This window comes from Bombus impatiens, unplaced genomic scaffold (assembly GCF_000188095.3).
Source record: "Bombus impatiens unplaced genomic scaffold, BIMP_2.2 scf_1080, whole genome shotgun sequence".
In the NCBI taxonomy this organism is placed as follows: Eukaryota; Metazoa; Arthropoda; class Insecta; order Hymenoptera; family Apidae; genus Bombus; species Bombus impatiens.
Window position 1 is genome coordinate 1 of NT_177499.1, and position 18,685 is coordinate 18,685.

Below are 18,685 nucleotides of genomic sequence, written 5' to 3' on the forward strand. Positions count from 1 at the left end.
AAGAATCCAGCTCAAGCAGCACAGAAGGGCCTGCAAGTAGAACTACCAAAGAATCCAGCTCAAGCGGCACAGAAGGTCCAAGTACTACTAGTACAAAGGAATCATCCTCAGTCGCCACAGAAGGACCAGCAAGTAGCACTACCCAAGAATCCAGCTCGAGCAACACAGAAGGTCCAAGTACAACTAGTACAAAGGAATCATCCTCCAGCAGCACAGAACAACCTGCTATTAGCACTACCCCAGAATCGAGACCTAGCATAACAGAAGGACCAACTGTTGCCACTACCCAAGAATCTAGCTCAAGCAGCACAGGAGGACCAACGAGTAGTACTACCCAAGAATCCAGCTCAAGCAGCACAGAAGCTCCAAGTACTAATAGTACAAAGGAATCATCCCCAGACACGACAGAAGGACCAGCAAGTAGCACTACCCAAGAATCCAGCTCAAGCAACACAGAAGGTCCAAGTACAACTAGTACAAAGGAATCATCCTTAGACACCACAGAAGGACCAGCTATTAGCACTACCCCAGACTCCAGTTCTAGCGCCACAGAAGGACCAGTTCTTACCAGTACCCAAGAATCTAACTCAAGCAGCACAGAAGGCCCAAGCACTGCGAGTACAAAGGAATCATCCTCCAGCAGCACAGAACAACCTGCTATTAGCACTATCCCACAATCGAGTTCTAGCACCACAGAAGGACCAGTTCTTACCAGTACCCAAGAATCTAACTCAAGCAGCACAGAAGGCCCAAGCACTGCGAGTACAAAGGAATCATCCTCCAGCAGCACAGAACAACCTGCTATTAGCACTATCCCACAATCGAGTTCCAGCACCACAGAAGGACCAGTTCTTACCAGTACTCAAGAATCCAGCTCAAGCAGCACAGAAGGACCAGCAAGTAGAACTACTGAAGAATCCAGCTCAAGCAGCACGGAAGCTCCAAATACTACTAGTACAAAGGAATCATCCTCAGATACGACAGAAGGACCAGCAAGTAGCACTACCCAAGAATCCAGCTCAAGCAACACAGAAGGTTCAAGTACAACTAGTACAAAGGAATCATCCTCCAGCAGCACAGAACAACCTGCTGTTAGCACTACCCCAGAATCGAGACCTAGCACCACAGAAGGACCAACTGTTGCCACTACCCAAGAATCTGCCGCAAGCAGCACAGGAGGGCCAGCGAGTAGCACTACCCAAGAATCCAGCTCAGGCAGCACGGAAGCTCCAAGTACCACTAGCACAAAGGGATCATCCTCAGACACCACAGAAGGACCAGCTATTAGCACCATCCCAGACTCCAGTTCTAGCGCCACAGAGGGGCCTGCCGGTAGCACGAGTCAAGAATTTACCGTAAGCAGCACAGAAGGACCTGCAAGTAGAACTACTCAAGAATCCAGCTCAAGCAGCACAGAAGCTCCAAGTACTACTAGTACAAAGGAATCATCCTCAGTCACCACAGAAGGACCAGCAAGTAGCAGTACCCAAGAATCCAGCTCAAGCAACACAGAAGGTCCAAGTACAACTAGTACAAAGGAATCATCCTTAGACACCACAGAAGGACCAGCTATTAGCACTACCCCAGAATCGAGTCCTAGCAGCACGAAAGGACCAGCTATTGCCACTACCCAAGAATCCAGCTCAAGTAGCACAGAAGGACCATCCAGTAGCACTACCGAAGAATCTACTTCAAGTAGTACTGAAGGACCAGCAAATAGCACTACAAGATCCACAACATCTAGCGGTTGTTCATGCGCTACTGCCGAACCTAGTACTACTGAATCACCGCGGGATATGTGGTATGCATCTTTAATGCACTGTCTAAGAAATCATGATTTTGATGTAATTCCAATTGTCAATGGGCGCAAGATAGTTTTCATCTTAGAACAATGTCTATTTAACGTTGGTACACTGCAACAGTTATTAGCGAAAGGCTCGAACGAGGTATCATAATTTTCATAATTATGATAGTGAACAAATGAGAATTTGTAATTTATATACAAGCCAGGGACAATGTTGCTACAACGAGCATTGAAGGAAATATCAATTTATTCCTAACTGAAGTCAATGGAAGAATCGAAGTTTGCACAATAATTTCTAAAATATATTAGGTCAGTCCATAAATTGGTTTGTTCCTCTATACTATAATCGTTAATAAAAAAGAAGATATGATACAATTTGTCTTATACAAGATACTTTTTCTGGTTATTTGAAACCGTTTTCCTTAACACATAGGCTGTATAATATTAATAGTGCAACAAACAACTATGGTGAAAAGGACTTTAAATTTACTTGTTTATTTACCATTTAATTTTGTTTACTGTAATGCATAATCTAATAATAATTTTTTTCTAATGCATCATTCTTTATCATTTTTATCCGGTTGAATAAACTATAGAATGCGATATTGAAAAGATGACACTATGCTTCAGCCAAATATTTATCAATTTGGGAATCACTATTATATTGCGTTAGCAAAACTTAGGGAATCCTAATATTTTAATAATGTTTATGCACTCTACTTCAATTAATATTTATAATACCGGAACCATTATCTAGAATCTACTTACGTATTCTAAATTTCTACAGTATCAATGAATCCGTATTAAATCCATATAGATAATAATCAATCTGAATGGTAAAAGAATGCATATCTTTTTATAATGGATTGCACATATAATGTGCATCTAAATAATAGGATATATTAGCCTCGAATATATGTACATATTGTTTGCGACATGTTATTACGCCTAACTATTGTCAAACGTGTTTGCATGCCGTTGCTTTGTAGCTATCGGTTGCCTACATTACGGCGCCTATAGTCAACTTCGCTTAATCATGAAACAAGATTGGAAGTTCAGTTTGATAAACGAAGCAATAAGCGTAACGGTTCTTTTTCTTTTGTAAATTATTTTATATAGCAAAAAAATGTTAACAAAACTTGAAAAATTAAATTACAAGTTACCAAAATGAATAAATTCTCTTGTACAATAGTAATAAATGTGGTAAAACGCGTAAATTTCATGAATTATAGGCCACTTGATCGCCTTATTTCATGTAATATTAGAGAAATATCGAATAACCTTTATATTTAACTATGTATTAGTATTCTTTACTTCCTATAAATCTACCTACATCGATACGTTCGTTTTGTGGCTGCTTCATCCTCGCGTTCTGAGGAATCTCATAGGACAAATAATTGAGATAAGACCAAAACGAATGAGTAACAAAACGTCGTTCGTTAACAAAAGTCTGGATCGTTTCGTCTGCTTACGTTGGTCCGATTGTTGCGGTAGACTCGTTTCCCCGATCATAAGCCACGATTCTCAAGGGAAAAGTGCTTCACGCCAGGAAAGGGAAATAAGTGGCACGCGAGACGACCAGCCACGTCCTTCACGGCTCTTCCAAAGGCATCGTTGTATTTTTTCCAGCAAGCAATGGGAAACAGTCACCGTAGCATCCTCCAACAGTCGCAAAGGGAGGAGGAAGAGACGAATAACGCGAAAGGTGATTCGATAGAAACGTTTCGTTCGAAGTTATTTCAGCGTTATTTGTTGAAACGTCTGACGAGTAAAATGTTGAAATTACTTTGGAATTGTTTTTTATTTCATAAATCTTTAATACATATCTCTACCGTGAATTTATATCCGAATAAAATTCCGTTAAAAGATCATATATTTGGCATACAAAGTAGCACTCATTCCATGAATTTATATGATCCATCGTATAAATATTATCAAAATAATTGTTTAACGATTTTAATTAGAAATTGTCGGTTGCTTGCGATGAACAGCAAAAATCAAATAGTTTGAATAATTGAAGAATGACGACGGATAAGCAAATTTATATTATAATAGTTTTTGTAGTATATACAGGGTGATTGGTAACTGGTGGTAAGCGAAAAGGGGGTGATTCTACGCGAAAAAACAAGTCGAAAATATAGAATAACAATTTTTTTTTTTTAATTTTTCCATCGAGACAACGATCTACAGTGAGATCAATTATAACGAGACGCGATAAAGTGCACGCGTTCCGAGCGAAAATTCAAAGTGGATTTTCTCGAAAACAAAGCCTCGAACGAAAAATTTGTATTCTATATTTTCGACTTCTTTTTTCGCGTAGAATCAACCCCTTTCCGCTTGTACCACTAGTTGCCAACCACCTTGTATATTCCATTGAAATTATTTTCATACAAGTATTTCTGCATTTACAACAGAGCGTAAAAATCCTGCACGACAGATAGCGTGACATTCGCAGGAAATTATAGAGCTTAAAAAACGAGCGAAAAGATAAAATTCCAAGAACCGTGATGAAAAATACATACCGTGGAAATCGAAGAATGAAATTGCTTTCGACACAAAAAAAGGTACATATTTCAATGAAAGGAATTGCAGCCTGTTCGCCATGCCTTTATTTCATCGTCAGTGTTGGGATTGCGTGATAAAGATCAAGGATAAATGCAAAAGTCCTCTTCCAATAATTTCATTAAATCGTATTCTAAATTCTGTCGAATGTCTGTAAACGGTCGTAAAATTTACCTCTCAACGGAACATTATTCACATCGTTTCGAAACCTTATATATGTATATTATACTGATATGATATATTACACTTACCATACATTAAAAACTATGAAATGTTTTGATAATTAAAATAACAATTTTTTTTATTATAACGAAGCACATACAAAGAGTGCTATTGGAAAGCACTTTAATAAGAAGCACACCTTTTTATCATTAAGTAGGCATTACCTTTTGAGATACTAAGAAAATCGAGGGAAAGATATGTCAAGGGTAACTTAACGCTCTCTATTGTCACGGTATCGAAGAAAATTCCGTGGGATGTAAAAAATGCTTTCGCGCGTTATATTCTTTGTGTCACCAGAATCTACAGAACTTTACTGCCTTCCAGAGAAAATTGTCTAGAACAAACTAAAAATAATATTCTTTCTAAGCTTAATACATAAAGTAGCATCTTATAAACAGACTACAGTGGGGACGCGTACCAAGTTGTATAATAAATAATGCTACCCAATCGTTTTAAAATCGTAAAACGTTCGATCGCGAAATTTAAACGATAAACTATGTAAATAGCGATGACTTGACATTGTTTGAGACGTCACGGAATAAATAATAATCTAGGACTTATTATTTATTATTCGTGTTTTCGTAGCTTGCTTATGGTTCTGTATTTCCAACAATTTCTCGGTAATATCAGTAAACGTTACATAGGCACGTAAACGCGAAACCGCAAGATACGCGAGACACGTTCTAGTCTAAGCATAAATAAAGTAACGAATTGTTCCTTTTTTCGAAGATAGCGGTGTTTCAAATTGAAATAACTTTACAATACGAAAGGGAAAGAACACGGTAATGATATTTCACTACCATCGTCTTTTAAGCTTTTAAATTTTACCAAAATAGAATTCTGCGACGAAACTCGGTATCTTCTTGCCATTTGACAGTATCTTAAGATTCGTCAGGGTCACATCTGGCGACCGGTACGAGCTTCCATTACGTAAAATTTGCAAGTTTCGATAGAAGGATAAAGTGTTCACGCAAGAGAATAATCGGTATGTTTCGCTTTCATAAACCGAGGCACGCGAACGAAATAATTTTCAGAGAATAAGAAATTAGGACATTGTTAAATTTTTACGCCAAGACGTTCCGTTTATGAGATATCTTTGTCTCTCGACCGATACAAAGATAAAAGTTTAAGAATAAAGCGAAAGAAGGAAAAATAGAACTTTAGAAATAAAAAAGAACATAGTTATATTCTTAATTCTTATCGTTCGTCGCGCTTGCCGCGTTTATCAGCATACATCCTCTAACAAGAAACCACTGTTTCAGCAACGAACAACTCTGTCTATCGACGAGGTAGAGGCGCGTACGTGAATTTTATTGTTTCCCGTGTGTATACATTTTTCACCGAATTCGCACGAGTCGAAGACACGTCTATTATTCTTTCTTGAAAATGTATCAGGAACTCGAGACAGATATATCTTTCTGTCGAAAGAGTAAGACTATTTCGCTATTTCATCCGACAAACTCGAAATAGTAGAAATATCAAAGCTGAGAGGAATATTTTCACACGTTTTACACGACGGAAAAGTTTGCAACGAGGAGAAAATATTCGTGGTATCATGTATCGAAGATCGGTATACGTTTCAACTGCTAAACGCAAACAAAAACGATCGTCGCGGTCGAGAAATATTTTTCTCTCGTTAAATAAAAAATAGAAAGAGAAAACTTTTACATTTCGATTTCGTGAATCCGGGACAGCGCGAACGCAGGTCCCGACTACCAAAAATTGTGCGCTCGACATACCCACATTAGGAGTATTCGCAAGGTTCAGCTCTACCCAAGTGCAATGGAGGAGCCTCGCCCAGAAGGAACCGCCTTCGTGATCACGGTATCCTCCGCGCCAAGTAAGTTATAATTCAATACCATTGGCGAGAAATTTTATCGGCTCCGCTATCCTTTTGCGCTCGCGAGAAATTCTATAGAAAACGAATGTCATCTAGTGGACAACAGCCGATCGTGATCGGATCGTTTTCAGAAATGGCCGACGCTCGCGAATCTTTGTTCGCTATATCCATTGATTTTTATTTCCAACGATATCGTTTATATATCTCCTCTATATGACGTATCTAGCATCATGAACGAGGCGCAAAATGGATCTATCGTCTTATAATACTTCGTGTTATATAAACTGAAATACCGATCGTGCAAAAAGAAGAAAACGTTTCGGTTTGCTACGATTTCGATCTATTTGTAAGATTAAAACAAATCTCACGATCTAATTTTAGGAAGTACCTACAGCGGATCCAATTCATCGGTCGATCGGAATCCAAATTTAGTAGAGTTAGTTCGGTAGAGTTTAGCGGTGATAGTCGTGGAACAAAATGTATTTTCTACCGCGTTTACGAGGAAACGTAAGGTTCCGCGAAAATATACATTTGCATAAATATCCGCCAACTATTTATTATTATTATTATTATTATTAGATATATTTATTAGATTTATCATCGCCGTTATCGAAGAAAATATCCAACACGGTTGACACGTACGAGATCTATCTTGCGCGCGCCTTAATTGCCATCGATAAATAAACAGGTGACCTCCTGTAGCGAGTAGTCTCGTTAAAACAGTATCGGGGGAGAGAAGCGAGCGATGGAAAAGAAAAATACGACGCACGGTAAATATTTATGGGTCCATTGGCTCTTTTATAGACCCGAGCGTTTTATTTGTGTATCCATCGTATGACAAAGACGTATCCAAAGACAAGATCCATCGTATCAAGGCGTTGCGTTGGTAATACGCAAGGTTTCGATGGTATTAAAAAAAGAACCCGTGTCAAGGCTCGATCAATGTTGCTACCTTGATGGAACGCTTTCATCTGTATTTAACCCACAAGAAAAAAAAAAGACATAGAAAGATAATTTTGTTTAAAAATCATGGAAAGTGAGTATAATTTTTGCCCCGTTTTTTTTTCTTTTTTTTTTTTCATAACGGCGAGACATAAGGCGAAGTCTTTGCTCTTGGAAGCGGCGAGCAACAGTGTCGTCGTCTGTCAGTATCTTTGTACGTTCATCGTGGATCAGATACGGGCTTTTATATCCCATACTGCTATATTTTCTGAACCCATTTAGAAAGATGGAGCGTAGCTAGCCATCTGTATCTGATTCTTTAGATATACGCAAAAATTATCTTTCTTTTCGTAGAATAAATTCTCCGAATAAGCTATTTATGATCCAATTCCCCGTGTTTGGCCCTTCCACATCGGTGACCCGAAAATCCTGTTGCCAGAAACGTTTTATCTCCCTTTTACTGCAGCTAATCGACGTTTTAATATATTTCACGTACTGCTATTTTAAGCCACTGAAACTATTCGGTGCTAACTATCAAGTCCGAAGACAACCTTTTGTTTACCAATCGTTAACGTCATACACGTAGCAACTTGTAACGTGCAATCGGCGAAGCAAATCTTCGCAAAGGAGAGAATTCTATCGACGAACTCGACTTTCTGGTCATCTCAATCAGCCGATCTTATTACGTACATTGTAGGCGAGACGTGTATCGCGGCTATAAGTTTTGGCGAAAGAACGACGCAACTGACGAAAGTCAATTTTTGCACATTTAGATAGTTCAGGTATATAATAAATTTCAGTTGGAAACGTTTGGCAATCCATCGTGTATATCGGGGTAATAGAACTTGTCGAGAGAGAACTTTTTTACGTAATAGCACGTTTAGAGCCAAGGAGGTTGCTACTTCACCGAGTATTTTTATGCGATTCACCCACTTCTTTTTTTTTCAAACGACACGAAACACGTTATACGACCTCGTTCTTTCTTCGATTCTCTTTTTTTTTTGTTTCATGAAATTTACAATGTCGATGAATAATCGGGTTCGCTATGGAGCCTTCGCATGTTTGTTTTGGCAAGGAACTTTACGCGTGTGACCTGCTTTTCAAATTGTACGATATGGACGTAATTGGATTTTCATTTTGGCGAGGGATTAAGTTCGATTTACATATTTAACGTTCCATTTTTATGGAATAAAGTTAGAACGTTAACGTTAAGCAAACTATATCGGTCTAATTTCAAACTAATATATCTTTGTACGCTTCGTTTCGAAGAGGTAAAAAATATTTAAAAACTAATCTTTTCGATTTGCGATCGAACGTGGCTCGAACGACACGATTGCACGGTATCGACTTTACGTGAAAGGCAGAGTTGTCGTTGGTGGAGGTTGCTTAGAAGAGGACGACAGACCGTCACCCACGTAGCTCGGTTTTCGTCACGCTCTTACGGTTACGCGGCAATGCGAGAACACGTTTCGTAACGTAAACACGCAGTCGGTAGGCTGTACACCGTATCCGGAGCGATGCTCTTTCAAGAAGCCCGTTACTTCGTCGAATTTAACCGGCCATCGTTACTCTGTCCGATGGCAAAACGCAAGAGGACGAAGCCGTTCAAATTAACCAACACTGAGCGACAGTCGATCGTGGAATCGAGACGCGTTGCATTTCTCTTCTATCCTTTCTACCTTTTTTCACGCTTAAGAACTCTATTTATCGACGCGATCCTTCGTTACATTCTACTTCATATTATTGGGTTGTCCGAAAAGTTTCTTTCGTTTTATAAGCCGCACAATGTTTTTTCTTTTATATTAGTTTATTGAACTATGCACGAACACAATAATGGAAATAGAACGAAATAGATCATACCTAATTCGATAAAATAGTATAAAACAGAAATTGTTGTTCGTCCGTTATTACCTTATGAAACGAAAGAAACTTTTCGAACAACCTAATATATAGCTACAGTCGATACTATAACTTTGTACGCGGTCAAGTTTCATTGTTTCGCTTTTTTTTCTCATCGGTTCGGTACATTTCCGGCTTTGAACGCCGAATGTCTTTTTATAAGTTTGATAAAATGTTACGGAGATACGCGAATCGAAGCAAATTTAATCTTACGTAGATACATTTAGTTACGTAATAAAATAGTACGACTTTAAGAATATCATTAGCGGAGAAAAAGTTTGCTTTCGTAAAAATACACAGAATAATGGATCGATTTAAATGCAAGAGATCACCATCTAATGTAAATCCAAAAGCAAGTATACTAGAGCCAGATATATGTACTTCTGCGATGTCGAAAACTTTATGACTTTACGAAGAATCGTTGAAAAACGATCGTTAAACGCCGATCTTGTTAAAATAAAGACATTGTCGTGGTTATTTTACATCAGAGAAACCAAGGATAAAGATAGATACTTGATGATTTGCAATACGATTAAATACCATATATATATATCGGTCAACCGGTTAATATCTACAAATAGTCTGCTAATAAAATACGAAAAGTTGGAACTTTCATAAATAAGTCTAATCTCCTCGAGACCATCGATCGCGTAATTCGCATAAAAGCACGCCAGTCCTTCTATTTCGATACTGGAGTGATCATGGTGAATTCGCGTTAATTGCGAGGCTTAGCTGATTCACAAAGTTTTCGCATCGGCAGGTCTCTGATATGGCGATACCGCAATCGTCTGCATTGCAGTTCGTCACGAATACCAGTGTCGTCTGACACACAAACAGAGGAAGTACGTTGGCATAATAAACGTCACGTGTACAGTAAAGACACTGTCGCGAGCAACGTGCATCTGAAATTATCGTGCGAACACACACGAATGCGCCCATTGCCACGTACAAAAGGGATGAACTTGAGCCCGAGTCCTGCTTTAATTTGTACGAAGCTATGGCAAATATGCGAAAACACGGCCGACGCGATGTTTTCAGCTGTGATTATTAAAGAAGGTCTTTGACAGCGACAATCTTTTCGTTGAACACGATAAAACAGCGACAAACTGCATACTCGGCTTATGAAATTTTTCCACGGCGCAGCGAGAAGATGATCGTGGCGCGAATTCCGTGAACGAAACATTTCGACTTGATGGAATTAAAACAATGCAAATGTAGCTTCTTTCAGAAATATGGAAACAAACAAATATTTCTCTTTCCTTTCAACTACCTTTACCTTTTTAGCTTCCTTTTTAGAAAAGCTTTTTAATACACTGCGTGTAATTGTGCAAATACACGTATATTTTATTATATTACGTATTTTACGTAAGTCGCCGATACTTCTATGCTATGCTAATTACACGATAATAATAATCGATCATACCTATATATATATATATATCGTTCCGGTGGATTATGGCTATCTCTAATTACCACACGTAATAGAATACAAATAACGAGTCGATCTTCTAAGCAAAAAGAAAAAGGGAAAACGGGGCAAAAGATGAAATAAAACGATAATATACGTGATATGATAATGAGATAATATACATAAGCGCATTTCCTGCATATTTATGGAATACACAGCTTGAAGTTCGAAGAGTCGAGGTTCGAACTTCGTACAATTGGACGTAGAATTAATAAACCTTCGAAGGACAATAGCATGGCCTATCTAATTGGATCGTAGGCTAAGGAAGCGTCGAGACAAAAGGCAAACTTAAGACATCGAAGGGACGAACAATTCTACCTACATTTTCGGTTTAATCTCTGTTATCAATACACAGTCATTGATTATTACTACAACTATTTTGTCGAACGATACGTCTGTGTAGGTATATTTATTTTTTATATTGGTTTTTTACAACCGGAGGTACTCAAATCCTAAAATTTCATCGCTGCACTGTACTAATGAGATAAAAATTCATATTTCTTCCAGAGATGAATTGTCTATAATTAAGGGATAAACATTTTTACGCTACAATGCAACCTACGTTGCTCGAAAAACTCATCCTTAAAGTGTCAGACGCACGTTCCACGTTTTCAAAGCGTTCCCTAGGACAATGATCGAATTGTTCGGAGGATAACGAGCATTTGCTTCGTTATGGAATACAATTGACCCGGTTGCCACGTGGCACACACACGTATCTACGTGCCCTACAGTCTGTTGGAAGTATTTGTTCAATTTATCCGTAGTTACCCAGCAAGATCGTTATCGGACCTTTCATCGATTATTCGTTAAATCAACGCACGAATCGCGAGAAAATTTTGCGCTGCTCTGAGAAACAGCTTGCGTGAGAGTCCTTACAATTTCTTATATCTTGATGTTACGATTACGTAATATCAAATCGATGCGCATGAAATGTCGTTTCACCAATGTTTGAATCTTTTCAGGAATAACGCCAAGATTTTAACGCTATATCGAAGCTATATCGGTATTATTAATAAACAATATCACAAGAAATTCTAAATCATCCAAATTCGTCCCTTGGACAAGAACAACGAACATTAATAATCTTTTGTAACAACTTTCTTAAAGAGTGACGAATAGCTGATACTACGTGCGAATATCGCTAATAAGAGAAGATTTCATGGGAGCTTTATCGTTTTAATATAGTAAACATACCTATAATTATATTTCGTTAGATACCTTATGCGGTAGTCGATATATATAGTCGAAGATATAAATATTAATGCCCAATAGATAATGTGAGACTAACGCGACTCACATTGTTCTTTGAGTGTCGTAATTTCAATAAAATTGCATGCGCTCTGTTTTGAAATAACTACAGTACTCTGAATGATATGCGAAAAATGTTAGTTTCGTAAGCAATAAATTGACTTGATCGTTCATTTCAATTGTGCTATATGTCCTCATGTAACTCATTTTATGTATAGAGTTACCAAATTATATACTTCGAATATATATTATGTATTATAAATATATAAAATATATTTCAAATTTTTTGCTCTTCGTTTTCAACACTCTTCCTGCTGTAAACTACGTTATACGTAAAAATGAAACCTACCTGAATATTTGTCGACACAATTACTTTCCAGAAACGAACAAAGAAGATCATAACGCTAATCGAAATCGAACCAACACGACTATGATTAATACAACGAGATAAGATTAAGAAATAAGTTTCGGTATCCTTCGGTTATCTACCTTTCTCACTGCCATCTTCGGTCAGATTCAGAGAGGCTTCCTTTCGTAATTACCGCTAGTTTCTCTCCTTTATCACGACCACTCGTAAATTATTCCTTTGCGAAAGGCAGGCATATTAAGTATCGCTTAGCACCGAAACAACTCTTGTTACAAACTAGATTTACTATCTATTCTTAACATGTTGTAGCATGTAGTATAGTGGAGTCGTTTAAGTTTCAAAGGTTAATTTGATTCACGTAATAAACATTTTAGTAGCGTAATTTTCAGCTACGTATCAAAGCAATACCGTCGACGAGAAACGTTTTTGTCTTTATTCGCCGATTTTTGCTTGTACAACGCTCCCGTATGCAAATGTATCTTATATCTTTGGTTTTTCAGATATCGATGCTCCCACAGAGTGCTGCAGTTCGTCTTGTAAAAGATGTTAAGTGTATTTAGCTTCTGGCTCCGATAAGATCTTATCCACTGGTTACAATCTACCAAATTTAAATTTGTTCAATAAAAGATACAAACAGTTTGCAAAATGAAATCTTCGTCCGATAGCTATCTTCATCTTGATCTCATAGGCTAACGCATCCTTGGTAGTTCTTAGCGGGTAGTGGAGCGAGAAATTTTTGAGTAAAGCAAAGAAACAAATTCGAAATGTGATAAAGTAAGGGAACGTAGGAAGTAAACGAGGCATAGACTAAATGGCAGCTGTACCTCTTTTGGTAAACTGGAACTGTGAAAAATATATACACGTTGCTTTAACATGTAACATCTATTACTCAAGATTTTGATCAGATCTTGACCCGATTTCGTGGACAATTTTTATTTCTCGCTAATTCTCGTGACTCTTTTTCACGAACAGAAAGTAATAGTTGCTTTTCTATTAACCATGTCAGTTTGAAGTCAACCTATTTTCAATTCATGTTAATTTATTAGCTGCGGAACAGGAATTAATTCGTCACTTGGGTATGATAATTTCGTTACGTAGAGTTTTTTTTTATCTTTTTACGCGTCGTCCACTTTGTTACAAATAACTAATGCTTTGCTCCTGTAGTGTATAGTTTGAGCAATCAATAAGGAGTTATAATTGAACGTCGAGCACAGTACCTACTGAGAAAAGTTAGCAATAGGTCTGTATATCGACCGATTCGACATTGTAATGCACGCTATATTTATCTGACTAAAGATGCAACAAACATTTCTGATATTAGGCTGGTATAGCTACTTCTTATGCAAGCACAAATGCAATACCTTTTACGTATTATACAACCCATATTTGGAATTATAGACTTATTTTTTGAAACAGATAGTTTTTCACTTCTGCACAGGACACAGAGAAAAAAATGACTAAAATAACAATTAAGATAGTTAAAATTCTTAGGTCAAAATTTTATTCAGCTTTCATCGCTGTGATACGTGATTTTGGGCGCAATGCGTCCCATGCGTCCAAATACGAGATAATATTTCGAAATCTTCAACATTTTGCATAACTTATCTCTCGATTCTATATATATATAGATACTTTTATACTAGACACTTTTATATTGTCATCTTAATCTTTTTATAGTTCTAAATATGATCCAATGGGTCGATCGCGATCGATTACTTAAAAGATCGATTATCACCTGTACAATTCAGACGTTTAATAAAAATATCAAACGTTTCGCGATATTTAATATCAAACGTTTAGTCATATTATATTGTACATACGATCTCATCATTTCCATGCCAGATATGTAATTTCGCATACGATGCGTCTCGTCCTATCATACGTATATAATATAATTAAGTTAGATTTCCGATCTACATACTTCCGTATAAATCAGTGAATCAGAGAATAGCGGAATAAGTTGACACGCCAGTGATTGATCAACATCTCCCAGACAAGCATGTTCAGACCCAGAGTGTACAAATTCGAAAATAAATTTCTCCACCGGTATATTATATGCGTATATGTACAATGTACACTTGCATATAGAGCACCGCTATCAATACATATAAACATTCGAAACACTCTCGCGATAACTCAGTCGTCACGATGCGTGTAATTAATTCTCATTAAAGACTCGTTACCTTCTGCTCGTGAGTTACGGTACCAAAATCACGCTTAAACTGTTAACACGCGTTCGCGAACGCGATTAGGGAACCCTCTATGCTTTCTCCGCACGCACATGAAACTACGAAAGAACGCATCGGCCGTGTAAGTGATATTTAGTAGAATAGAAGCGCACTTATTCGGACGAGAACGTACTTAGTGCTCGATTAACCAAACTACTGTCAGTCGAATTCGTTTATGTATCTGGCCGTGAATTTCTATTATTTGAACAAAGAATGACGAAAGAACGATGGAAGAATTGGCAAACTCTAATTATATGAATTGTTTGTCGTGTAACGAGTTTAGATAAATTGAATTCTACTGCAGCGCCAAGGGAATATTTTCTCCGAAGCTGGAAAGTGGTCTTTTAGAATTTCACCGACTTATTTACTGAAAAAATGTTTGTCTTGAAACGAAATCTAACCACATTATCTAGCCTATACGTCGACTTTGATGGAGCCTTTGACGTCTATGTCAATTAGTCGTTATTAAAAGTGTACCTTCCTCGATAAATAGCCAGATAAGGTCCCTACTCGTGACCAGTTAGCGAAGCAGTATTGTATTTATGCGGGCCGATATTGATCATTGAAAAAACTTAATCCCGCAAATAAGAAAGATGCGTGCAAGAAGGACGACCAGATAACTGTCCAGACAGGGCGCGTTCACACCGGAATCGATAATCGCGAGAAGCAGTAGCAGGAGGGGGCGGTCTATGATCATCGCGATATACATTTCGAACATCGTGTCGGTCGGACGAGAACCAACCATCGATTCTTGGTTTTATCGATTCGACACGATCGAATTACCGAAGCCTGATTCGCAGTGACAGGTGTAACGATCAACGACACTGATCTGGGAGGAGCCAATCACTGACACCGACACCATGTCGATCTTGTTTTTTCAACTCACCTGTTCGAATCGTCGGTGCAACTCCGTTAACAAACGATTACGAAACTCGTGCGACACTTCTACACTGTCACGATCTTCCAGTGTCAAATCTTGCGGTATCGTTTCGTGAAGGTGGGGACACACAGAGCGCGACCGATCTATGGTTTGCGAGATAGTAAAAAAAACGCGCGAATAACCAGAAGGATAGAATGCACGAGGTGGAAAAAGCAGTAGAGTAGAACGAAAGAGAAAGACAGAGGAGACAGCGAGGGAGGGAAAAGCGCCGGGAAGATAACAGTCGCGAATCGGTGGAACCACTAACGCAATAAAATTTGGTGTGGACAGTTGACACTGTTGGCTCGTTGCAGGGGCGCGACAAGCCCGGACAGAGCACACGGCACCGCGCGCGCCTCTATCACAGCGGCATTTTCACTGAGGAAACCGAGGCCAGAAAGCGAGAGGCCCGCGACGCAGCGAAAACCCCCCCAGTCGGATCCCGTTTTCGTAAACTCTCGACTCCGACTATCCGCGTATCGGGAGCGACCCGTGTACCTCGAGGCGCATGCGCATCGCACCGCAACGCGCACGCGTCACCGTTCGCCGCCGCTGCTCTTATCAGCGCACTACTCCACTGCCGCTAGAAATCGGGAACCGTGCGACGACACCCTCCCCACCTTTCCCCTACGCTCTCGTTCTCGCTATACCCTATACTCCCTTCGATTTCACGGTGAACCGCTGTTGGGAAAGGGCGAAACAACAGACGCGTGCGCGATGACACGAGTATGGGTAATTTCATCGCTACGGAGAATCGAAATCGTACGATTTGAATGATTGATTTCGAGGAAGATCAGTCGTTTTATTTCGATGAAAGTAAGTTCCAGTGAAACAACTTTAATACCGTCGTGTCGTTAAATTAGTGTTAATATTATGGCGAATTTAGGATATTTTTCATCTAGTAGACGAATAATTTATTAATGGATTCATTCGTCGTAATTCTGTATATTCATAAAATTTCGTATGACCATTCTTCGACAAAACATTTGAATTTTAAAATAATCGCTTATTAGAAACCATAATATGCATATTCAGGAATAAAAGTACTTTAATTGATATATATATATATATACACATAGCTAGTTACAAATATCGATTTAATAGATTCATCGATTACTAATATTAATATTTTTAAATATTTTGCTCGTACAAGAATATTAAACTTAGTAGAATCATCGTACGATTACTTGTACAAGAATCTATACCATAACTCTTTTTAAACGCGATAAATACACTTTATCGTAAGCCTTATCGACGTTACCATTGTAGGCATTCATGCCTCTTGTAGTATAGCTTAACATGTGAACTAGAAAGAGCACAATATCGCAAGCAGGATTTTGTAGATTCTACGTGTACATATCTACGTTGATGTAAACGTAAAAATGTAAAATAAGCCTTTTGAGTAAAATAAGATTTTCAGATAGTAACATGTTAAATACAAACTACGTAAACTGAAATTTTTCGCTTGTCGGAGATTTCTTTCAATCTCAATAAGATCAAGTACGTGACAAACATGCGTTAGGGGGATTTCTTTCGCTCGAAAGATTTCTTCCCCTTTTTTACATGTACTTGTGATAAATCCATATGACGACACACATCTATCTAATTCTATGATGGATCCGGAATAGGAATTTGAGGTATTCGTCCTTCCAACATATCGTGAAGTAGAATATTGATTTCCTACAAATAAATTACTTTCAGTTTCTTGGATGAATAGTATTAGTAAAATTAAGCTAAAGACCGTAATAAGATTGCAATAGACAGCCATTTAAGATATTAATCTTGGAAGAGAAAAATCCTGCTTAAAAAAATTAAAAAGAAAAACAAATTCTCTCCTTCCCTGCAACGTATAAATTAAATTACTCAGTGATACCTCTTCTCTCTGAGCTCGTAATCTGTCGATGATCGGTTCATTAAAGTTGGGGTCGTTACTTGGATCCTCCAGAATAATTTCGTTGCTTCTTGACTCTTGCGGTATACGAGTAACGTAAATCTGTTTGATGGTATCTAAGATAGCCGAAGGTCTGGTTTGAGGAAATTGCAAATCGATCGACGAGAGGGAGTCTGCACCGGCAGATATCGCTAATGGCTTCTCAAAATCTGTGCACTTGGTATCGCTGATTTGTAATTTTCAAGAAAAGGTAAAGTATATCGATTCAATGTCAAAACTTTGCAACATCAAAATATATAACTATTATTTTGATAATCAGTATAGAAACTTACGAAAATTGAATACCAAATCCATAGTGAGATAACAAGTCTTTAGTTCTTCGTAATAAAGATTTATCTTTTGCAGAATGATAATAGAGTCCTGCGCCTAAAACGTGAGCTGTAGCTCTTAATATTTTCCCAACTAATTCTATTTTATCCAAACTTAAATCCTATTTCAAAATCGTTAAATAATTTATTATTTCGTGATAGTTTTCAATTTAAGAATCATCTATAACGATATATTTTACATTGGAAAATATGCTTAAAATACCTTAAATTGATCATATTTTCCACCAATAAGGCAAAGTTTCATCGGAAATGGATCGACTTCTCTTTCCACTGCTTTTTTTCGTTCTTTAATACGCTGTTGTTTGAGTTCCTGAATTATTTTATCGTCATAACTCATTTTCATTGCATTTCGAACTACCGAGAAAGCTTCTTCGAAAGTGGTCCATAAAATCTCCGGTTGCGATAAATCCAACATAATCAATACCGTGACATGATGAGGAGAATGAGTCAAAGACGAACCTGTCATTGCGGCTGATACTAATGAAGAAGTTAAATGTCCTACTTCCCAAACGTGCACGATATTTTTTATCTGCGCCGATAATAAGAATTAAACAAGAAATAAAGATACAGTTAAATATTTGTCGTCATCGTCATAACGTGTGTACACAGTTACATAATAACATGTTTTGTCTTTTTTTTATTTCTACTGTTTCTAAATACATTTTCGATTTGTTATTTTAATTATCGATATACTATGATTATTTATATTTTAGCGAATGAAATATTCTTAACTGATTCTTGCGAATAAATGATACTTTCTGCACTGTAACGTATACGACTGATATATTTCTTATTTATTTTCTATTCAATTAATTTAATTTTAACTTTCTCTAAACATTATTCGAAATTTGTATACTTAATTTCATACTTATTTGTTATTTGAATGATATGGTATCATAAAATAAA

The 18,685-nt window shown here is 37.6% G+C and overlaps 2 protein-coding genes, 1 long non-coding RNA gene and 1 other non-coding gene across 5 annotated transcripts; 1 reads left to right on the top strand and 3 right to left on the bottom strand.

Annotated features, from left to right (window-relative positions):
* Positions 1-5: 5 nt before the first annotated feature.
* Positions 6-2,188, top strand: LOC112213726 (uncharacterized protein DDB_G0271670-like; the record flags this gene model as incomplete). Its single annotated transcript, XM_033323629.1, has 6 exons — positions 6-75; positions 124-156; positions 397-459; positions 988-1,035; positions 1,180-1,425; positions 1,474-2,188. Coding segments are annotated over 6 exons (942 nt in total), but the record flags the coding sequence as incomplete, so codon positions are not given.
* A 1,986-nt stretch (positions 2,189-4,174) lies between these two features.
* Positions 4,175-16,388, bottom strand: LOC117152319. 2 transcript variants are annotated; one of them, XR_004462671.1, is made up of 3 exons: positions 15,467-16,304; positions 4,753-4,932; positions 4,175-4,517 (listed from the first exon to the last, which is right to left on the bottom strand). It is a non-coding gene; the product is annotated as an uncharacterized LOC117152319 (long non-coding RNA). The 2 variants fall into 2 exon arrangements; XR_004462672.1 differs by lacking the exons at positions 4,175-4,517; positions 4,753-4,932 and adding exons at positions 4,699-4,709; positions 14,985-14,989 and having other exon boundaries at positions 15,467-16,388.
* Positions 6,273-6,436, bottom strand: LOC112213729. The gene has a single exon (XR_002947632.1). It is a non-coding gene; the product is annotated as a U1 spliceosomal RNA (small nuclear RNA).
* Positions 16,389-16,971: 583 nt separating the features above from the next.
* On the bottom strand, positions 16,972-18,634 carry LOC100747380 (cytoplasmic dynein 2 light intermediate chain 1). Its single transcript, XM_033323625.1, has 4 exons — positions 17,982-18,634; positions 17,723-17,880; positions 17,373-17,616; positions 16,972-17,179 (listed from the first exon to the last, which is right to left on the bottom strand). Exons 1-4 carry the CDS (start codon positions 18,243-18,245, stop codon positions 17,108-17,110), a joined length of 738 nt encoding a protein of 245 aa, XP_033179516.1. The 5' UTR covers positions 18,246-18,634; the 3' UTR covers positions 16,972-17,107.
* Between the last annotated feature and the right edge of the window lie 51 nt (positions 18,635-18,685).

Excerpts from the sequence above, each read along its gene's own strand:
- LOC100747380 (XM_033323625.1), bottom strand. The coding sequence starts at position 18,245 with ATGACAGGTTCGTCTTTGACTCATTCTCCTCATCATGTCACGGTATTG. Across the intron at positions 17,881-17,981 it reads GAAAATATGATCAATTTAAG|GATTTAAGTTTGGATAAAAT; the intron begins GTATTTTAAGCA and ends ATTTTGAAATAG. Across the intron at positions 17,180-17,372 it reads TACGAGCTCAGAGAGAAGAG|GAAATCAATATTCTACTTCA; the intron begins GTATCACTGAGT and ends ATTTATTTGTAG.